General features: G+C 38.1%; 1 protein-coding gene across 1 annotated transcript in view; it reads right to left on the bottom strand.

The window, feature by feature from the left end:
* Positions 1–9,856: 9,856 nt before the first annotated feature.
* Positions 9,857–17,045, bottom strand: part of CCDC60 (coiled-coil domain containing 60) — a 58,175-nt gene continuing 50,986 nt past the window's right edge. The window contains exons 9-13 of the mRNA XM_082774456.1: positions 16,286–16,376; positions 15,225–15,347; positions 13,978–14,109; positions 11,891–12,080; positions 9,857–10,476 (exon numbers count right to left, since the gene is read on the bottom strand). Coding sequence (XP_082630582.1) covers positions 10,378–10,476; positions 11,891–12,080; positions 13,978–14,109; positions 15,225–15,347; positions 16,286–16,376 — 635 coding nt within the window. The 3' untranslated portion in view covers positions 9,857–10,377. The remainder of the gene's footprint in view (positions 10,477–11,890; positions 12,081–13,977; positions 14,110–15,224; positions 15,348–16,285; positions 16,377–17,045) is intronic.

Genomic DNA, 17,045 nt, shown 5'->3' with positions numbered 1-17,045 from the left:
AGAGAGTGGTGGAATTACCAGCCACTGAAGGTTAACAATTTTCCACTGTGGAGCATGAACTACAGGAGCAATTTGGGCTCTGTTAAGCTGGACTATGTGAATCCCTTCCCACGTCTCTCAAAGATGCAGACCTAAAAGTAGAATCCAGGATTCTTTGTGCATTTCTAGGAACAGCAAAGTCTCATTGTGCAAATGATGCTGCTAAGGCATGCTAATGGATTGGAAAGGAAGCAAGAGACAGGAAGTGGTGAGATGCATGTAGCTATGAAAGATGTTATAAGATATTCAGGGGCAATTTGTGATAATGAGACCTCATTAAGAGGTTTGTGAGACAAAGGTTCTGTCATAAGGCAGTTAGTGTAGCTGAATTTAGTGGTTTGTTTTATGTAGAAGATGGGTTGAAATCTAAGAAATATATCACGCTAGGACAAGCTGGCTTAAATTTTAAATGGTACTGAGTTGTAGCCACTTACTGAGGTTAAGAAAAAAAAGATATTCAGCCAATAGCTTGGTTTCACATAGTGCAGTGATGGAGGGTGGTTATATTCCCAAGAACCTAGGAAAGGTTCTTATCTCAGAGAGAAGAGGTGCTGAGGTAGCTCAGCAGAAAGCTGTGAAAATTCTTTAAAAGCATTAACTGAGAGTTTTAAGGTATAGCTCTGTGGAAAGGAATCATAAAAACAGCCCTCCAAGAGTATGAGTCAGAGCGCCCAATATACTTGCTTGCAGCCTTGCGCTTGAAGCTGAGTCTTGAAAAAGAAACAATTTTCTGTCTGATCACTCTGCACAGAGCAGAGATTTTCCCAGTGATATGAGTAAGGCAACATGTTGGATAAATTGCTTATCATGACGGGCAAAGCAGATGGGCTACAGACATGCAGTTTCAAGATTTTTTGTTAAAGGTCTTCTTCCCCTGATTTTGGATGATGCTATATATTGACAGCAGGATTTGTCATAATACAGAATATGATCTCTCCACCATGCTTTGCTGTATTGCTGACTGGTGGAGCTCTCCTCAAAAGCATGCTCATGGCTCACAGTTCTGAAAAGAAGTTGTAATGTCTGCACGCACAAGTCAAAGTCCAGAGAATGATCAAAACCAAGAGTTTAATGCTCAGAGGTTGTTTGGGCCTCATGTATATGTCCAGACAACATGATAAAAGGAGATTCCTCATTGGTTCTCCACAGCATTAAGGGAGTAGAGACTTTGCAAATCACAATGAACTCTTCTCAAGTGCACTTGACATCATGCCAGAAGGACCTGGTGAGATGTTGTACTGGCCTGAGAGGCTGGTCAGATAAGCTGGGCTTCCCTAGCTCAGTGTAAGGTAAAGGAGGCATTTCTAGCAATGTAGTTCTTTCTGGGACAGCATGGTGATGCATCACCATCAAACTGACCTTACATGGCACACTCAATCCCTACAACAGCAGAGCTGGTGAGGGCCTAGATCATGCTATCTGCACTCACGATGGCAAAGATGAGCACACTGCCCTTTTCCAACTGCTCTTAGAAAAAAAAAAAAAAAGAGAAACTGAAGGTTTTTAAGAGAATGTAGCATCCAGGATAATGACAAACAAATAACCCTTTATCCAGGAGACTGAAACTAAGCTTTCTTGAGGGCCCTTACATTCCCATTGATTCAGTGGGAGCCTAGCAAAGGTGTTATTAATTTATGATGTTGAATCAGATAGGTTGAGCTCATTGGTTTTCATACATATTAAATATTCACACAGTTATACTTTTCCTTAGACAGAGAACTGCCGTATTATTTAACTGAATACGGTAGTCAAGATGTTACAAGAATAATTTTGATGGTGATTTCTCATCACCACAGTAGTGGGTGGGCTTATAAAGAAGATAGAGACAACTTGTCTGAAAATTACTTATTTTCCATGAAAAACAGAAAGAGTCAACATCTGTGCATGGCACAAGGTGTTGAGTCAAGAGGTATATCTGCCCTTTAACTCTTTGTCATAAACAAATGAGAACATTCAGGAATCAAAGGCCAAAAAACAACTTGCTTTATTTTTGGCCAACTTGCATATATTTGCATTACCCTGCACTTCAAGAATCAATTCAGACCTTTCCCGAAGTCTGTTCATATCACTGTCATTATTTCTTCTAGTATATAACCAGTTAGGTCACAACGGGGGCATGTCTCATCTTTTCTGCTTTTGAAGTGGGCAAGGTTTAATATGTGTCATATTTAATAGCTGGAAGTGTACTAGCTGGAAGTATGCATGTTCTCTTCCTTAAAAACGTGGATCAGGACTTTTTTTTGCTATTGTATTTTGTGGGTGTTACTGAGTCAGCAGTGCCTGAGGGGCTGATGCATTATTCTACCACTGGGACTAGTTTCTGCTGATGTTCTAATAGGTATCACGAGAGAAATGCTTTTCTTAGCTTAAACATAACTTCCCTATTTTACCCTTGCAGCTATATACTCTTACTTTTCACTGTGGATTGTAACAGTAGGCTGTGGCTTTGCAAACATCAAACATCCCTGATGGGCTGTTGCTTTGGTAAATTATTCATGGTAAATTAATGTGTGATCAGGGAAATGTCCAGATAAAAACTAAAGTTTCCTTTGCAGTCTGAGACTTTTTTCATTCATTGTTAAACTTCTGAAATACTATCATAAATTGAAGCCAATAAATAAGTTGTTTGTACAAACCCGCTAGTGCCTAAACACATGTGAAGACGTCTTTACATGTTTGTCATGATCTATCCTTCTTCTATTCCATCTCCCAGCTTCTGACGTGCCTGATCTCATCACACATCAGCATCAAAGAATCTGTTAACGCAGCTCAGACAGCAACGGGCATCTGCTCAGTGCTGTGGGTGACCTGCGTTGTGCTGTGAGGAGTCCTTATTTTATCTCACTGTTCCGTTTTCCTGGAAATGAGTTCATATTCTTGGAAGTTTTTCTCCTTATGATTGACAAGACAGTCTGTTGTAGCAGTCCCCTTGAAGCACTGAAATGGCACAATTTATCTTACCTCACTGTAAACATCTCAAAGCTGAGCATCAAAGCTCACCGAAGTCTGACTTCTTTTAGAATCCATGGAGAAGGCAGCACCCAAAGAGACTCTGCGTGTATTATGATTAAAGTTAGGGGAGAGAAATTCCAGCCAGGAATTTTGCTTATAAGTCACTTGTAAAGCACATTTTGAATCCATTACCATGCTAATAAGTGTTCATAGCAGAACTTGAGCAATTCTGCAATTTGTGAGGTATTTGTGTTATCAAAGAAACGGCAATGGTAATTTGCTGTCTAATTCTTACTTAGCAAATAACAGAAAATTGCTGTTTTGAATAATTTTCATAAATTCTCTGAAAGCGCTTTATGAAAGTGTTTTAAGATTATTTATTGTTTCATCTCATTCTGTTAATTAAGGCTTTTGATGCAGACAATGAATTAAATTAGTTCTCACTCACCACAGGGTGAGTCTGTAATCTTTTCACTGACTACTCTGAACCAGCTCCAGCTTCACACAGGAACAAACAAGAGCAAGACACAGGCATGGCTCTGCATATTGTTCTATGGCTGGACTAGGTCAGTAACGTTACCTACAAATAGAGTAGGGGTTAAACCAAAAGGCTAAATGCACCCAGTAGGGAAAGTCTGGATCTGGATTCAGATCTGAACTTGTGGAATAAGCTGAATACCAATCATTCTATAAATTATTAATATATTTAGCACTTTTCTGCTGTGTAGCATCCCGAAGAACCATCTCTCCTTTTCTCACACATATACTCACGTACTCCCCTTTCATTAAGGAGAAATAGAGTAATTAGAACAGTCATCTAATTTGGATCTGACTGATCAACACCCCTGCAGCTTTACTTCAATGAAATTGCTGTGTCCTAGAACACACTGGTGAACACAGCCCAGAAATAATTGAGAGATCATTTAACAGGTAAAAATGGCAACCAAGACAATGCGATGTGTAACCCACCAGGAAATAGTCCGGATGTACAGGTAACAGGACATTATTCTTTTTCCTTATTTATACATTACATTGGATGACTATTTAAAAAATCTGTTCAAGTGTATAAACTCAGTGTTCGCTTTCGTCCTGTGATGTAAAGTCAAGTTGTAGCACTGATAAAACAACTGTGTTGACACGAGTACATCAGGTTGATAAATATGCAAATACTCCATTTAGGGACAGAATTGCCACACTACTCTCTATGGATGTCAAAAATCCTGGTACAAAACTATCTCAGAAAAGATGTCTCAGAATGCACCTTGAAGGGTACTTGGAAAACTGAGCTTTAGCTGTATGCCTCTACTCAGGTAACTTATCTTAGCCCCCTCCACAGCTAAGAGACATAACTGCTTCTCCAAACGTGACTGGAATACAGAGTACTTACACTAACTTGTGTGGGTACCCTTGAGAAGGGCTTCTCATCCCCTTTGACTATAGAGGGAGCTGTAACTGTAGAGAAGGACTAGCTAGTTAATGTTCCTAGCCTGTGAAGGAGGAGTCTGACTGTCCACTGCTCATCCCCATGCAGCTTCTCATGCTAAGTGACTGTTTTGTTTAAAAATTACAGTGTTTTCTCTTTACACTTCATGCTTGAAAAAATCTGGTAATCCTCTTGAAGGATTTGGAGAGGGCTTCTCAGAAAGCTGAACAACATTCTGTCCTTTCTCATCTTCTGAATTCTTTTTGCAAGGTTGTAGCAGGATGCACTGCAAGCCTGCAGTAATAAAGTCTTTTTTTTTCTTTTTTTTTTTTTTTTTTTTTTTCCAAAAGCAAAAGATCGCTTTTTGTAATTTTTATCTCAGCCTCTTATATTATATGGGTCATAGTTGTTCCTCTTTTCCTACAACAAATGGGAGCAGTTGGGCATTGTAATCTTTCCTCCACGCTTTTTGTGTGGAGTTTCCATTATAGACCATACGTATTTCCCTTAGCTGTAACCTGACCTACTTTGTAAATATGGTTTAAAGAACCATAGGTAGGAAATAGCCTGTTAAAGGCAAACATTTTTTAGAACATTCTGGGAAATATTCTAATAAATTATCTACAAAAGACAATGTTTCAATGACTGTTACAGTAATCTAGCACTGGAAATAAATTAAATGCCACATTTGTCGACTACAATTTATAGTACAATGACTAAATCCATCATATATAGTTAGGTGCAACTTACAATGCTGTGTACTAAAGCACAGCCACCCTAACAAAAATCATACAGAAAATGAACAATTCTTTGGCAGAAAAAAAGGAAAGAAATGTCAACAAGAAAAAACTCTTTCTCAGCCTTTCCCTCCTTCAGAATTTTATTCGTATTCTTGCAAACTGAACTGCAAAAGTCCAGTTCAACAATGGAAAATTGGAATCTTGAAAGCTGACATTGTTAACTGTTGTTAATCAGGACTGACACAGTTGAAAATAATGTAATTGTGTGCGGATGCTGCAGTAACCAGACCAAAACCTGCAGGACATTTGCGTAGCTACAGCATGCAGCTCCTTTGGAATTCATATTATCATGAGAAAGAGTTACCTTTGAGCTTGCTCTGATTTGTGCAGAGATTCTTGTGACATTCTTTCTTTTCTGGTGGAATATGTCTTTTATTTCCCTTCTGCCCAACTGCAGAATAATTTAGAATCTGACTTTTCTTCCCCAGAATTGTCTTTTAGTATGGAAAAGACCACTTACCTTGAAGAGTAAGAGTCACTACCAGCTGTGGTGTCTTGCTCGAAACATGGAACTCAGTAGCTGGTTTAATGTGATAAATGCCATTGCTTTCCTGCCCTTCTGGCACAGCAGCAAAAGAACATTCCCCTCTTCTCACTGTCAAAAGGTCTCCTGAATGAACATCCTTCCTGCTTACTGTTACCCTGGTGAATAGACAAATACAACAAGAAACATGCTACAGTGACACTGCTATATTGGACTTTTACCCAACAGGCTCAACTTTACCCTCCCTCTCCAATACTGTTATAAAACACAAGCATTGGGTAGATCAAAATCCATCTATGTTCCATTTTTGACATGGACCACTAACAGATGATTAAGTAGAATACAAGAAACAAGTCACATGGTGCTTCTGGCCCCACCACGTCCTTCCAGCTTCCTGCAATCAGCTGGTTATGGACTTTTCAAGGACGAGGTTAGACATTGATTTATTTCAGCCAGTAGTCAGTTAAATTACAGAAGCAAAGGTTTTGGTAAAGGTAAACACCTTTACAACCTTACCTTTGGTAAATACCTCAAATACAGGATCATAAATTTAAAAGTAGAAGGAAATGTGTTTCTTACCTAGAACAAATGAAGAGTGAGATGGAACAAGCCATGTTAATTAACCCTTGCGTTGGTTGTAGGAGAACAGAAGGGTAAAATGTCTGCTTCTGAAATCTTTTCTTCCAGGTTCTCTACGTGATGAGCCTGATAGGCTGGCTAAGGTAGCAGACTCCATATCAGGGAAGGCTATTACCTTCAAAGGTGCAATTCAGTTCCAGACAAAGTAGGAAAGATTAAGCTTTACTTCCACTCACCAATTTCCAGGCTCTGGATGGAGAACAATCCTATCTACACATACATTTGCATCAGTATTTCTTCTCTGATGATTCAAAATAGCTCTGATTTTATTTTCCATAAACCAGCCTTTAATAGCACTCTTAAAGGCTTCCAGTAAAATGCATTATGAAGGGGTCTCTGAGCCTTTTAGCACACACAGAATGTTTGGAATTCTATAGTCAGAGAAACAGGATGGAGACTTCAGCAAGAATGGGTCTGTACAGAAACCTCAGTGCCAATGAACAGCTAAAGGATTTGTCCAGATCAATGACCTCTTGCCTTTGCTATGAGTTCAGCACTGGTCTTTCTTTGGAAGCTGTTTACAGACACGTGAGAAGAAATCTCACCAGAGACAGGAAATTAAGGTTGGGGTTTCTGAGAATCCTTTCTAGCTGCATTCCTTCTGTGACATCTTTTTTATTTTCTTTGATCCCTTTCTTTTGGTGGTCTGCCAGTTTTTCTACTGGGAAGTGTCTTTTATTTTGTGTAGGCTTGCTGCATAACAAAAAGTATGGCTACAGACACTCAGTGCCTTGAATAAAAGATTGAGCCGCTGGCTTTGAGATCAGCCTTTGCCCTTGTCAAAACAAGCTATTCTCATTTTACAGTAATCAACACCAAACAAGGTCAATCAGAATCTTTCCACTGACCTTATTAGAAGTTAGATCTGGGCCCAAATATCCTGGGGTTTGTTAGCCTGAGCTTTTATCTTCTGCAATACTGCAACAGTGATATTTATTAAAACTTAGCAAAAAAAAATTGCTGTTATTAATGTCTGAGGCCAAATATAGTCACATCTCTTTAACACACAGGCACGAAGACATTAATTTACAAGACAGCAGAATAGAATGGTGATACATAAAGCTGGAATTCCAATTAGAAAGACATACACTGGTTTCTGAATACCCGTACAATGACTGTGACATTTATTTATGGTAAAACAGCCTATCTCCAAGAAAGAGGTGTTTATTTTATAATCCCTATTTATAAGATACTGCTTTTTATGTCCTAGGTAAAACACAGTGGGAGTATTGCTGCTGATGTAAAAGAATGGCTGGCTTCTTTTCTACCATGGTGAAATCTTTCCTACAAGAAGAGCAAAGATGACAATTTCAGAACCACTGTGAAGCAGAAGGAAGGGGTGAGCTGTGAAAGAGGAATTACTTATTCTAACTGTTGTGTTTTCCACTTGCCAGCCTAATAGCCAAGCAATTCTCAAACAACAATAACTTTGTCTTGCTACTAGTAAGACCCAGAAAATGTTCTTACTTCAGTTTCACAAAGGTGTGATCTGAGGAGGGTGGGATTTGGATGACACTTGGAACATAGCAGGCAGTGGGAAACAGCAAGATTCTCTGCCTGAGAGTTCATTGCTTGAATGCCCCAAACACCTCTTCAGTGCATGAAGTAAGCAGCCTACCCAAGTTTGCATGGTTCATTTGGGCTAAAGGCATTTGTGAATGACTAGCCTATTTGCTGAAACTGTAAAGGACCAGAACAGAATTGGAGGAAGGGTGAGCAAGCAGCGCTAATCCAGCAACTCTACCACACATACTGTTGACCTTTGGCTTGGACTCTTGGTGTGTCCAGCTCCAGTGTGTTAAATGGGTTACTTTGAACCTACCTTGCAAGAGTGTACCAAAGGAGTAAGTTGAAGACTGAGATGTTCAGAGAAGAAATCTCTTTGCATTATTTCAATCCTTTAAATAAGCAGAGACTGGAGTAGGATTGAGGATCTTGTCTGGTCAGTAATGAGGAAACTAAGTTGTCAGGAAGCAGGAAAAGGGAAGCTGCTATTTTTCTACAGAGAAGCTCTTTCCCACCTCAGGATAAAAGCAGCAGAAAATGTTTCATTAGGATGGTGCCAGAAGAGGAGAAAAGATGATATACATGTACTTTCTACAGGAGTCCCTTCAATTACCTGGTGACAACAGGAGAGAGAAGAGCCATTGTCAAACTAAATCATGTACAAGATATTTTATAATGTTACAAAAGCTACATTACAGACTCCTAACATTCAGGATCGGCTTCCTGCTTTTGGAGCTCAAATTACTTCTCAGACATTACCTAATTATATTTGGCACAATCATCTCATCTTACACGCAGGCAGACACATTAAGTCACATGCTCAGCTTTTATAAACTGCTGATTTTAGCAGCATTGCTGATATACTCCATCTGAGGACAAGTCCATTACCATTTCTTATATGTGAGGAAAACTCATAATAGCTTTCTCATTGGCATCTCCCATATAGAGAGGAATGGCTAAAGTGAAGGTTTCACCTTGTGTAAACAGATCAACCAGAAGCTTCAAAGCTGCTAAATTAAGATTTCTTTCTGTTTGCATGTAGTATCAGCTGTTACCACAGGGTGACACAACAGCACAGACAATGAAACTCCACTCAGATCACTGTGAAATGATCTCAAAAGGGCAGTAGATGTAGGGGTTCTCAAAACCCATGAAGGCGTGCAAGGAAGTTGTTTTTGTTTAAAAAAAAAAAAAAACAAACAACAACAAAAACCACACACACAGTGAACATTCAGAATTGGGGTCTGACAGGTCAGACTGAGACCTGATCCTGCTTATCTGGTAGAAGTATTGACACTGATTTTACTGTAGATCTGTCCTCCAGCATTTGCAGATAAGTTTGTCATTGGATTTTAAGAAGGAGGGAAAGAAAATCTGAGACAGGGAAATATATGGCTTTGCTACCAGTAAAAATGCTAGGCTACCACCACCACATACAGAGTGAGAAAAGTGAAAGCACAACAAAACTTTTAAGGCTCACTTTTTATGGTGGCTTTAAGTTAAAGAAAATCGTGATTTTGGTTCTTTTCCTTGAAAAAGATTCACCTCTTGTTACGAGGATGAGGAAGGGAACAAAAAAAGGTTGGTAATCAATAACATGTTACACATCATTGGTCACTATACTCACCTGACTCCTGAGTTGACAGTGTTTTTCCTTATTACAGCTGAAGGATTAACAGCCTTTCTGGCAAATGGGCCTTCGGGAAGTTTTGACAGGCAGGTAGGCAGCTCATTAAGATCATCAGCTTAGAAGGTCATTGATTCCATTACCCAGCAACTGTGACCCACCATGAAATAGATGGTTAAGCCCAAAATGATTCGCAGAGCTCCTGAATTATCACTGTCTCCAAGTTCAGGGGTGCTATTCTACTGTCTTACCCAGCAGAGTAATGGAAAATATACGGTAAAGTAATCAGCAGAAAGCACATCTTCAGGTAAAAACTTGGAAAATGCACCTAAGGATGCCTGATTTTCCAATAGTAATTTTAATAAGGCAAGAAATAAGCCATAATCAGAGTAACTACAAAATAAAGTCAATAGAAAAATAAAACATCCAGATTTCAGAAAATAATTTGAGCAAAACCCAATCATCTTAAAGCTTACAACCTCCCTACGTTTGGGTTATATTTTGTAAATAGTAGGCAAAATGAAGAGCAATCAGAGACAATGCTATTTAGATATGACAACATATCTGTAATGAGGAGATGCTTGCTATATATGTTGTAGAAATGTTTGAAGAAGCCACCTGGCCTGTGATTAGGAACTCAGTGTTCATCCTAAAAAGTTGGTTAAGATTAAAGTTTGTTGGTGAGTCCAAGACATCATACAGGAAGGAGCAACAGTGTTGAGCTTTTATTTTCTGTGGCTGACCTCAGCCAGCAGAGCACTGTACAGGGTGTGCAAGAGTGGTCAATAGGACTTCCTGAAGTTAATTTGTTCCCCAGCCTTCCTTGAGGCAACTCTCAACAGACAGTAGGTTTTCTGCTTGAATCCAGACAGTTGTAACTGGAAAACACACTCATCTGGCCGTTTGATTAAAAGGCAGCGGCCTGTGCACTGAGAGGGGCTACTCTTGTCCGAAACCACTCACTGAAATCCTCTTCTGGCATCTCCACAATACTTTCACGTACAAACTGAAACAGAAAAAGGTTCTTTCCTGAGCATTTGATTTTATATGTAAGAGAAAGACATAACATGCGGGAAAAAATTGATCATTATGACAATGGAAGAAAAATACTGATTTCTGCAAACAGTACAGTGCTTTATATCACCAAAATATTTTAATACAATTTTCAGAACAGCTGGATTTGCTCTAAAATGAATTAAAAGCAAAACTCTACAATCTTCCTTGCCATTTATACCCTGAATCCTTCAAAGACAATTCTTGTGTTTTTAAACATATGTCTGTCTCCTGCCTGACATAGCGCTACATACATGTACATTAAAGCAAACTGGAGTTAAATAAAAAACTTAATCTGGAATCTCTTAATTTATATTCATTGATGCTCTTCTTGCTCCTAAAATGCTAGTTTCCTTTATCAATTCCAGTCAGAAGAAATACCAAGGTCTTCCCTCCTCAGTGGCTATTTTTGAAAGATGTATAAATAAGCAGATAGGAGATTCAGCAACACTTACCTCTTTTTTTCTATTAATACTACTCTAACATGAAGGGTCAAATGAAAAGGAAACAGAAAGAAAATAGCAAATAAATCTAAAAAGAAAAAACAAGCAACAGAGACACATATTGAGCATCAAGATAAGGCTGCCTCTCTGGTTAGCAACAAGATATGCACAAGACAAAATGGCTATTTTCATAAACATCAAGAAAATGCAGGTAGTCTGATTTCAATACACTGGGTGCTTTGCTCTTGTTAGGCATCATATACTCAGTAAATGAAGATGCACAGACACTAACCTGCTGCCCCTCTGAAATTACTGTTCTCTTGCAAATAAGAAAGAACTGTAATAAGAACAAAAAACAGAAGGTGGCATCATTGCCTTTTTTGTTCTGGTTAGACTATGTAGCAGTATACATTCTAAATGTATTCTGGGTTCTTTCTTCTGTCTTTACTTTCTGCAAATCACTTCTACAACTACAAGAGCTGAGCCCAAGTTAAGATCTTGAGAAGCAGATTATTTTGACACGTTGTTGAAGCAAAACAAAGATATCTGCAGAATTCCAGAATCGGTGGCGTAATAGCTCATAGATATAACTACTGGGAATGACAGGCCTCTTCAAGGCACAAGAAGTGAATGTTTCTTGTCGAGCATCTTAACAATTTATGACAGATGTCACTTCCACTGTGGCAGTAAATAAATCAACAATGACATAATAATAAAATTATACCGATTAATAATCCAGTGCTTGTCATAACAGCTTTCTCCTGAAGAGTTCAATGTGCCTTGTAAAAGGTGAATAGTACCATCTTCAATAATGAGATCCTAAATGATTTCATCTGGTAACTTTCCACTGTGTGGATTTCACCCATAGGTGTCTGCTTTCCTCAACCTTACCATACAAAGAATCAAGAACAGGACTTGTCTCACCTCCACAGCTGCAGCAATTTCTGGAGAACACAGTTCCCACACCTGTAGATCAGTCAAAGCCCTAAGAAAGGTGTCATGATGAATTTTTAAATCAGGAGTCATGCCAAATTTTTCCAGTTTCTTTAAGATTTTCTTCACGTAATGGTCATTCTTCACAGACTCTGGGAGTCTGGCCAGCAATACAGGAAACCTTTAGCAAAAAGAGGAACAGCAGTAAAAGAGAAGCCCTAGGAACAAATGCTTATCTGATGGATAACTCTAGGTCTTCCTTGACATTTCTGCCACTTTGCCACCTCCATGGCTTTTTTTTTAAAAAAAGGGTTCTTTGTGGAATGCAATACTCAGTGTAATTCCCATTGAATAATGCAAAGGAGCTTTATTTAATAGAACTTGTGCACTATCTCCCTTTACAGGGCATTAAAACAGATGCTTCTTCATTGTTCGTTTAAATTTTGAATGACAAACTTGGTTATGAAAGCAAATAATAATAAAAAACTGAACAATATTTCCATTTTTACTGGATATGTCCTCTTCACCTTTTCCCCATTTATGTTTAGCCTCTACAGATTTTCTAATGCAATCAGTGCCTTCTCTGAAACACTTTCTGATTTTCTTTACTATTCCTTTTCCCCCGTTAACATCATTCTTCATTACGTGCTGACATAAATCTCACTGATGTGAGCATGCAGTAACACACAGTCTTTACCACTGCATTCTGAATATAGAGAGCCAGAAGGAGAATTACACGTTACAATAAAAATAAAACTCTTGTGAAAAGACTTCCATTTTTTTTTAATGTTCTGTGTAAATTCTGCAGTGCTGTTTTGACAGTCCTAAAGACTGATGTTCCAAGCCTTTCCAGACTGTGCATGACTGGAGTTTGCTGGCTGAAGATTTGGCAGCACACCAGCAGGAAGTGTTGCCTCCCCACAGTTTAGGATGCACATTACTGGTACAGCAGGAGAGGGGTGAGGAATTTTTTCCTTAAATCAGTAAAAAAAGGAAACAAATAGGTTCTTGTCTTCAGTAGAACCACTTCTATACTCAGTTGCATACTGCTAGTATGGCTGTTTAGCCAACTCATTACTATCCCAGTTAACAGAACTGTGTCACAAGAAGGTCTTGTATAACACATTCGTGCATTAAGATATTTTCTTTGAGAAGGGATGCTAGGGCCAGTAGGCTCATATCATACTGTTCATATTTTATTTTTCTCACTTCTTGAGAGAGAGAAAGCAACTAGACTGACAGCATAACATAGTAAAGCATTCCACTGCAATTCAGCTTTCCTAGCAAGGCACTGTTTGCAAGAGTATGGGGAAAAAAACAGCCGTGTTGTAAATGAAGTAACTGCTATGATGAACGCAATTTCTCTGTCATGACCTAATGTCTCCACAAGGGGGTTGACCAGTTGCGTCAGAGATTTCACTGTTCTTGCACCTCTCTCATTAGCACTTCGCAGGACAGGCAACAAAAAGGTATACTCATTTAACTATGCTGGTATAGTCAAAGGAAGACAAGCCTCCTTACTGTGGAAGTATGATTTTTATATGAAGGAATAGCTGGCTGATAGTACTAGTCTCATATGGGGGAAAAGTGAAAAATTATACTGGTGTAAGTCTTCCTTATTCTCATGGAGCTCTGTCCATGTTAAGGCTTTTTGTAGCAGAACTGAGCATATAAAAGCAAAACCACATTCATTCCAGTTTCAGGGCTTATTTACATGTCAGAACTTAAATTTAGTGGACAGCTGGAACATACGTTGGAGAACTAAAACCAGGGTTTTGCTATATAGGCCAAGACTAGGTTTATTCATTAACTCATGACGGATGAGTTCCTGGGCCACCTGCATTTTGGGCCTGAGATAAGAAATTGGCTTTTCATTACTGCTATATGTGAAGGACAGAAGGCTTACTAGCACGGAGAACAAAAGAGGGTAGACTGAAAAACACATTCCATGCAGCTTGCATTCTCTGCAATGTCTTTGTTTTGTGTAGAAGATTTTTTTTTTAATTAGTTTTTTTATTTTTGTTTTTACTAATGACAGCTCTGTGACCATGACCATCTGAGGGTCTCTGACTCCTTACCATTTTATTTCATCTTCAACATGTTCTCTTTCAGCTCTTACGTCCAGCTTTCTTAGTCTTTCCATGTCTTTTTTAAAATACTTCAATCGTTTCAAAGCTAGGTATTTTAGAGAGCATCGCTCTTCCTGGCTCCTACAAAAAAAATAAATAAAGCTGTCCTTGAAAAATTACCATTCATCTTCACAGTTAATTCCGAAGATACTAAGGAAGGCGCAAAACAATGAATGTGAAGAACACATCATATGACGAGTCTGTGGACACTAATAAACTTCCTATTTCTTCTAGAAGCATATTTAAAACTGTTTATGTTTTATGTCAACTCTAGGAGGTAAGAAAAACTTAAGTCAAAACACAAATTGAAATTTTAATTTTAAGTTTTAATTGAAAACTCCACTGTCTATAAGGTATCCACTACTTAAAAACAAACTAACAAAATAAACAGCAATGCTTCACAATGATTTAGGGTAAAATTGTCCTTCCATACTGAAGAATACTATCAGAATGATTAGTTGCTTAGGCAGTCACAACAGCTGCTCAGGGAAAAAAGTAAGAACCCAGCTCCAAAGAAGGAAATCTCTGGGGCAAAAAAAATCTAGCTACAAAATAGAACAAAAGATTGGAAAGAAGAAGGAAGAGAAAAGGGGAAAGAAAACTGTGCCTATAACATCCTGCAGAACAGTCACGTAGGGAAGGATTTCAGGCCTGTTGCTTATGGAGAAAAAACAACTTGCACAACTATCACCCAGAAACATTCATCTGTGAAAGGAAAAGGAAGACAGATTTCAGCTGATCAACTAAGGAGAAATGTCACTGATCTGGGAAAAGGCCTTGAGAGAGGACATTGCAACTGTTACTATGAGAACAGTCAAAGTAATGATGAAGAACAATACAGCAATCTCTGAAATGAAATTACAAGATAGCCATGCAGACCATATGCGAACTGAATTTATTATTCTCTCTTTGAATGTCACAGTCCTTTAGACCCAAAGTAAGTATATACAACGTATTTATCAGAACTGTGTTCCACAAGAGTCACTCAGAAATATCCCAAAACACTTCCATAAGTTCTTAACCTGTAGTGTATTTTTTGTATGTGGACAGTCATGAAGTTTTCTGGACCATGCCTTTATTCTTATTTTTATCTAAATCAGTAGATGCATTTTAAAACATCTGAAGACAAGTCCTAAATCTGGTGAGAAGCAAGGTGCAGGGTCTTTTAAGAATATACAGGAAGAGTCTCTTTTTACCTCTCAAGGCTCTCTAGGGTGTCATGTAAACAACAAGCTGCTTCTTCACGTACTTCTGCGAACTTTTGCCTCGTGTCAGCCCGCAAATTAGATTTTCTCTTAATGAAAGAGCTGATGCGGCAGCTGCAAAAAAAAACAAGAAAAAACCTTTGAATTAACATCTTGTGGTAACCATCTTGTGACAAGCATCTGTGTTGCTTACAACATACAGCAATGTGAATGCATGTCAATTTTGAGATCTCATTCACAGTAATATCCAAATTTAGTATATACAGTTTTTAATTAATGAAATTTACAAAATAATTTGATTAAAATTATAAGTTATATTAAATTCAGATTGTTTCCAACTTTCCTGCCAGTCACTTTCTTCCAGGAAAGTCTTTTTGCACTGCATTGAAATGTACTAACTGTGCTGCAAGTTTTTACTGGCTTGCTCTTGCCTCACTACAATAAAATGCTGACATTTGCATGCCAAACTTTTTCCACACATTGAACTGAGTTTATACAGCATATAACGTCCTTCAAAAACATATTTGTAAACTCATCCCTGCCTTCTGAGCCTCTGATTCTTTAATATTCTCTCTTGCTCTTTAATGAATGGCATGTTTGCTCTGTAATCCGTCTGAGCCACTAACAGCAAACCGTAAGACAAGACAAGCTTTAAAATAGTGTACAGTTGGTTTGTCCAGAACGTGAGACATCCTACAGGTGCTGATAAAACACTCTTAAAATGACAGACTTGCTGGAGTTCCTTGCTATCTAGGTACAAAGTTTCCGATTTATTTTTCTCTTGATCTCTACTCCAAGAAAAAAAAATGCTTCAGCGAAGTCTACTTGTAAGAATAGTTTGTTGTGTTCGTCTTAGAGCTATAGAAACCACCACAGAAGTGAATAATGAAGGAACACACCTAGTGTAAGTTTATTCTGCCATCCATGCCAAGAAATGTTAGTATCATTTGAATTCACTGAACACTGAATTCAGCTGTTCTGAAAAACATGCTTAAGCTCTGTCCTGGTGAGTTGCTTCTCCTAGTCATTCAGAAACACATTGAATAACATACCTCTGCAGTCCAGTCTTCTCAACCACATCTTCTTGGTCAGGGACATCTTTTGACATGTAACCCTGTGGTATCTGGATCAGCTTCTGCAGGGCTGATAAAAAAAATAATAATAATAATCTGTAAAAACATGCTAACTCAACTGTGCATTTTCTTCTAGCAGAGAGGATGTCACATACATTGGCCCAAATGAAGCATCCTCAGAGACCTAATATTTAGTACTTAAAAAAAAAATTAAGTTTCTTTAAAAAATACAGACTTTTAAAAGAGGTTTCAAGATAGGTAACCAAATACAAAGGCACCCAAATCATTAATCCCTTTTGAAAGCAAAAACATTGTTCTTTCAAGCTGTGAAAAACAACACAACAAAACAAACAACCATCAAGTAGGAGATAACAGATTATTATTATTATTATTATTATTATTATTATTAACATTAGATGCTTGTAATAATAGTACATTAGAAAACTGGAAGATTTGAACAAAATACACAGAAATTCAATCTTCAGTTCCTGTATTGTTTTGTTAGTATTCTAGTGGCATAATTGTCAAGTCTTCTGAATTTGAGCCTACAGCATCACTTTGCCCTTCTTCTTTTAAATATCAAATGGAATTTAATACGTTTAAAAACAACAGGTATCCAGTTACATCTTTGCGTCTCTTTATTGTCATCTACTAAAACATAAGACCTCAAGTAGTCCTTCATTGGCTATATGTTCCAGACTATCCACCTCTGAGCAGATCTTTCTCACTAACAATGGTC

This window comes from Aythya marila (genome assembly GCF_965140915.1).
Source record: "Aythya marila genome assembly, chromosome: 17".
Lineage (NCBI taxonomy): Eukaryota > Metazoa > Chordata > Aves > Anseriformes > Anatidae > Aythya > Aythya marila.
Note: the sequence above shows the minus strand (reverse complement) of the source record. Positions and strands in the feature narration are given on the sequence as shown.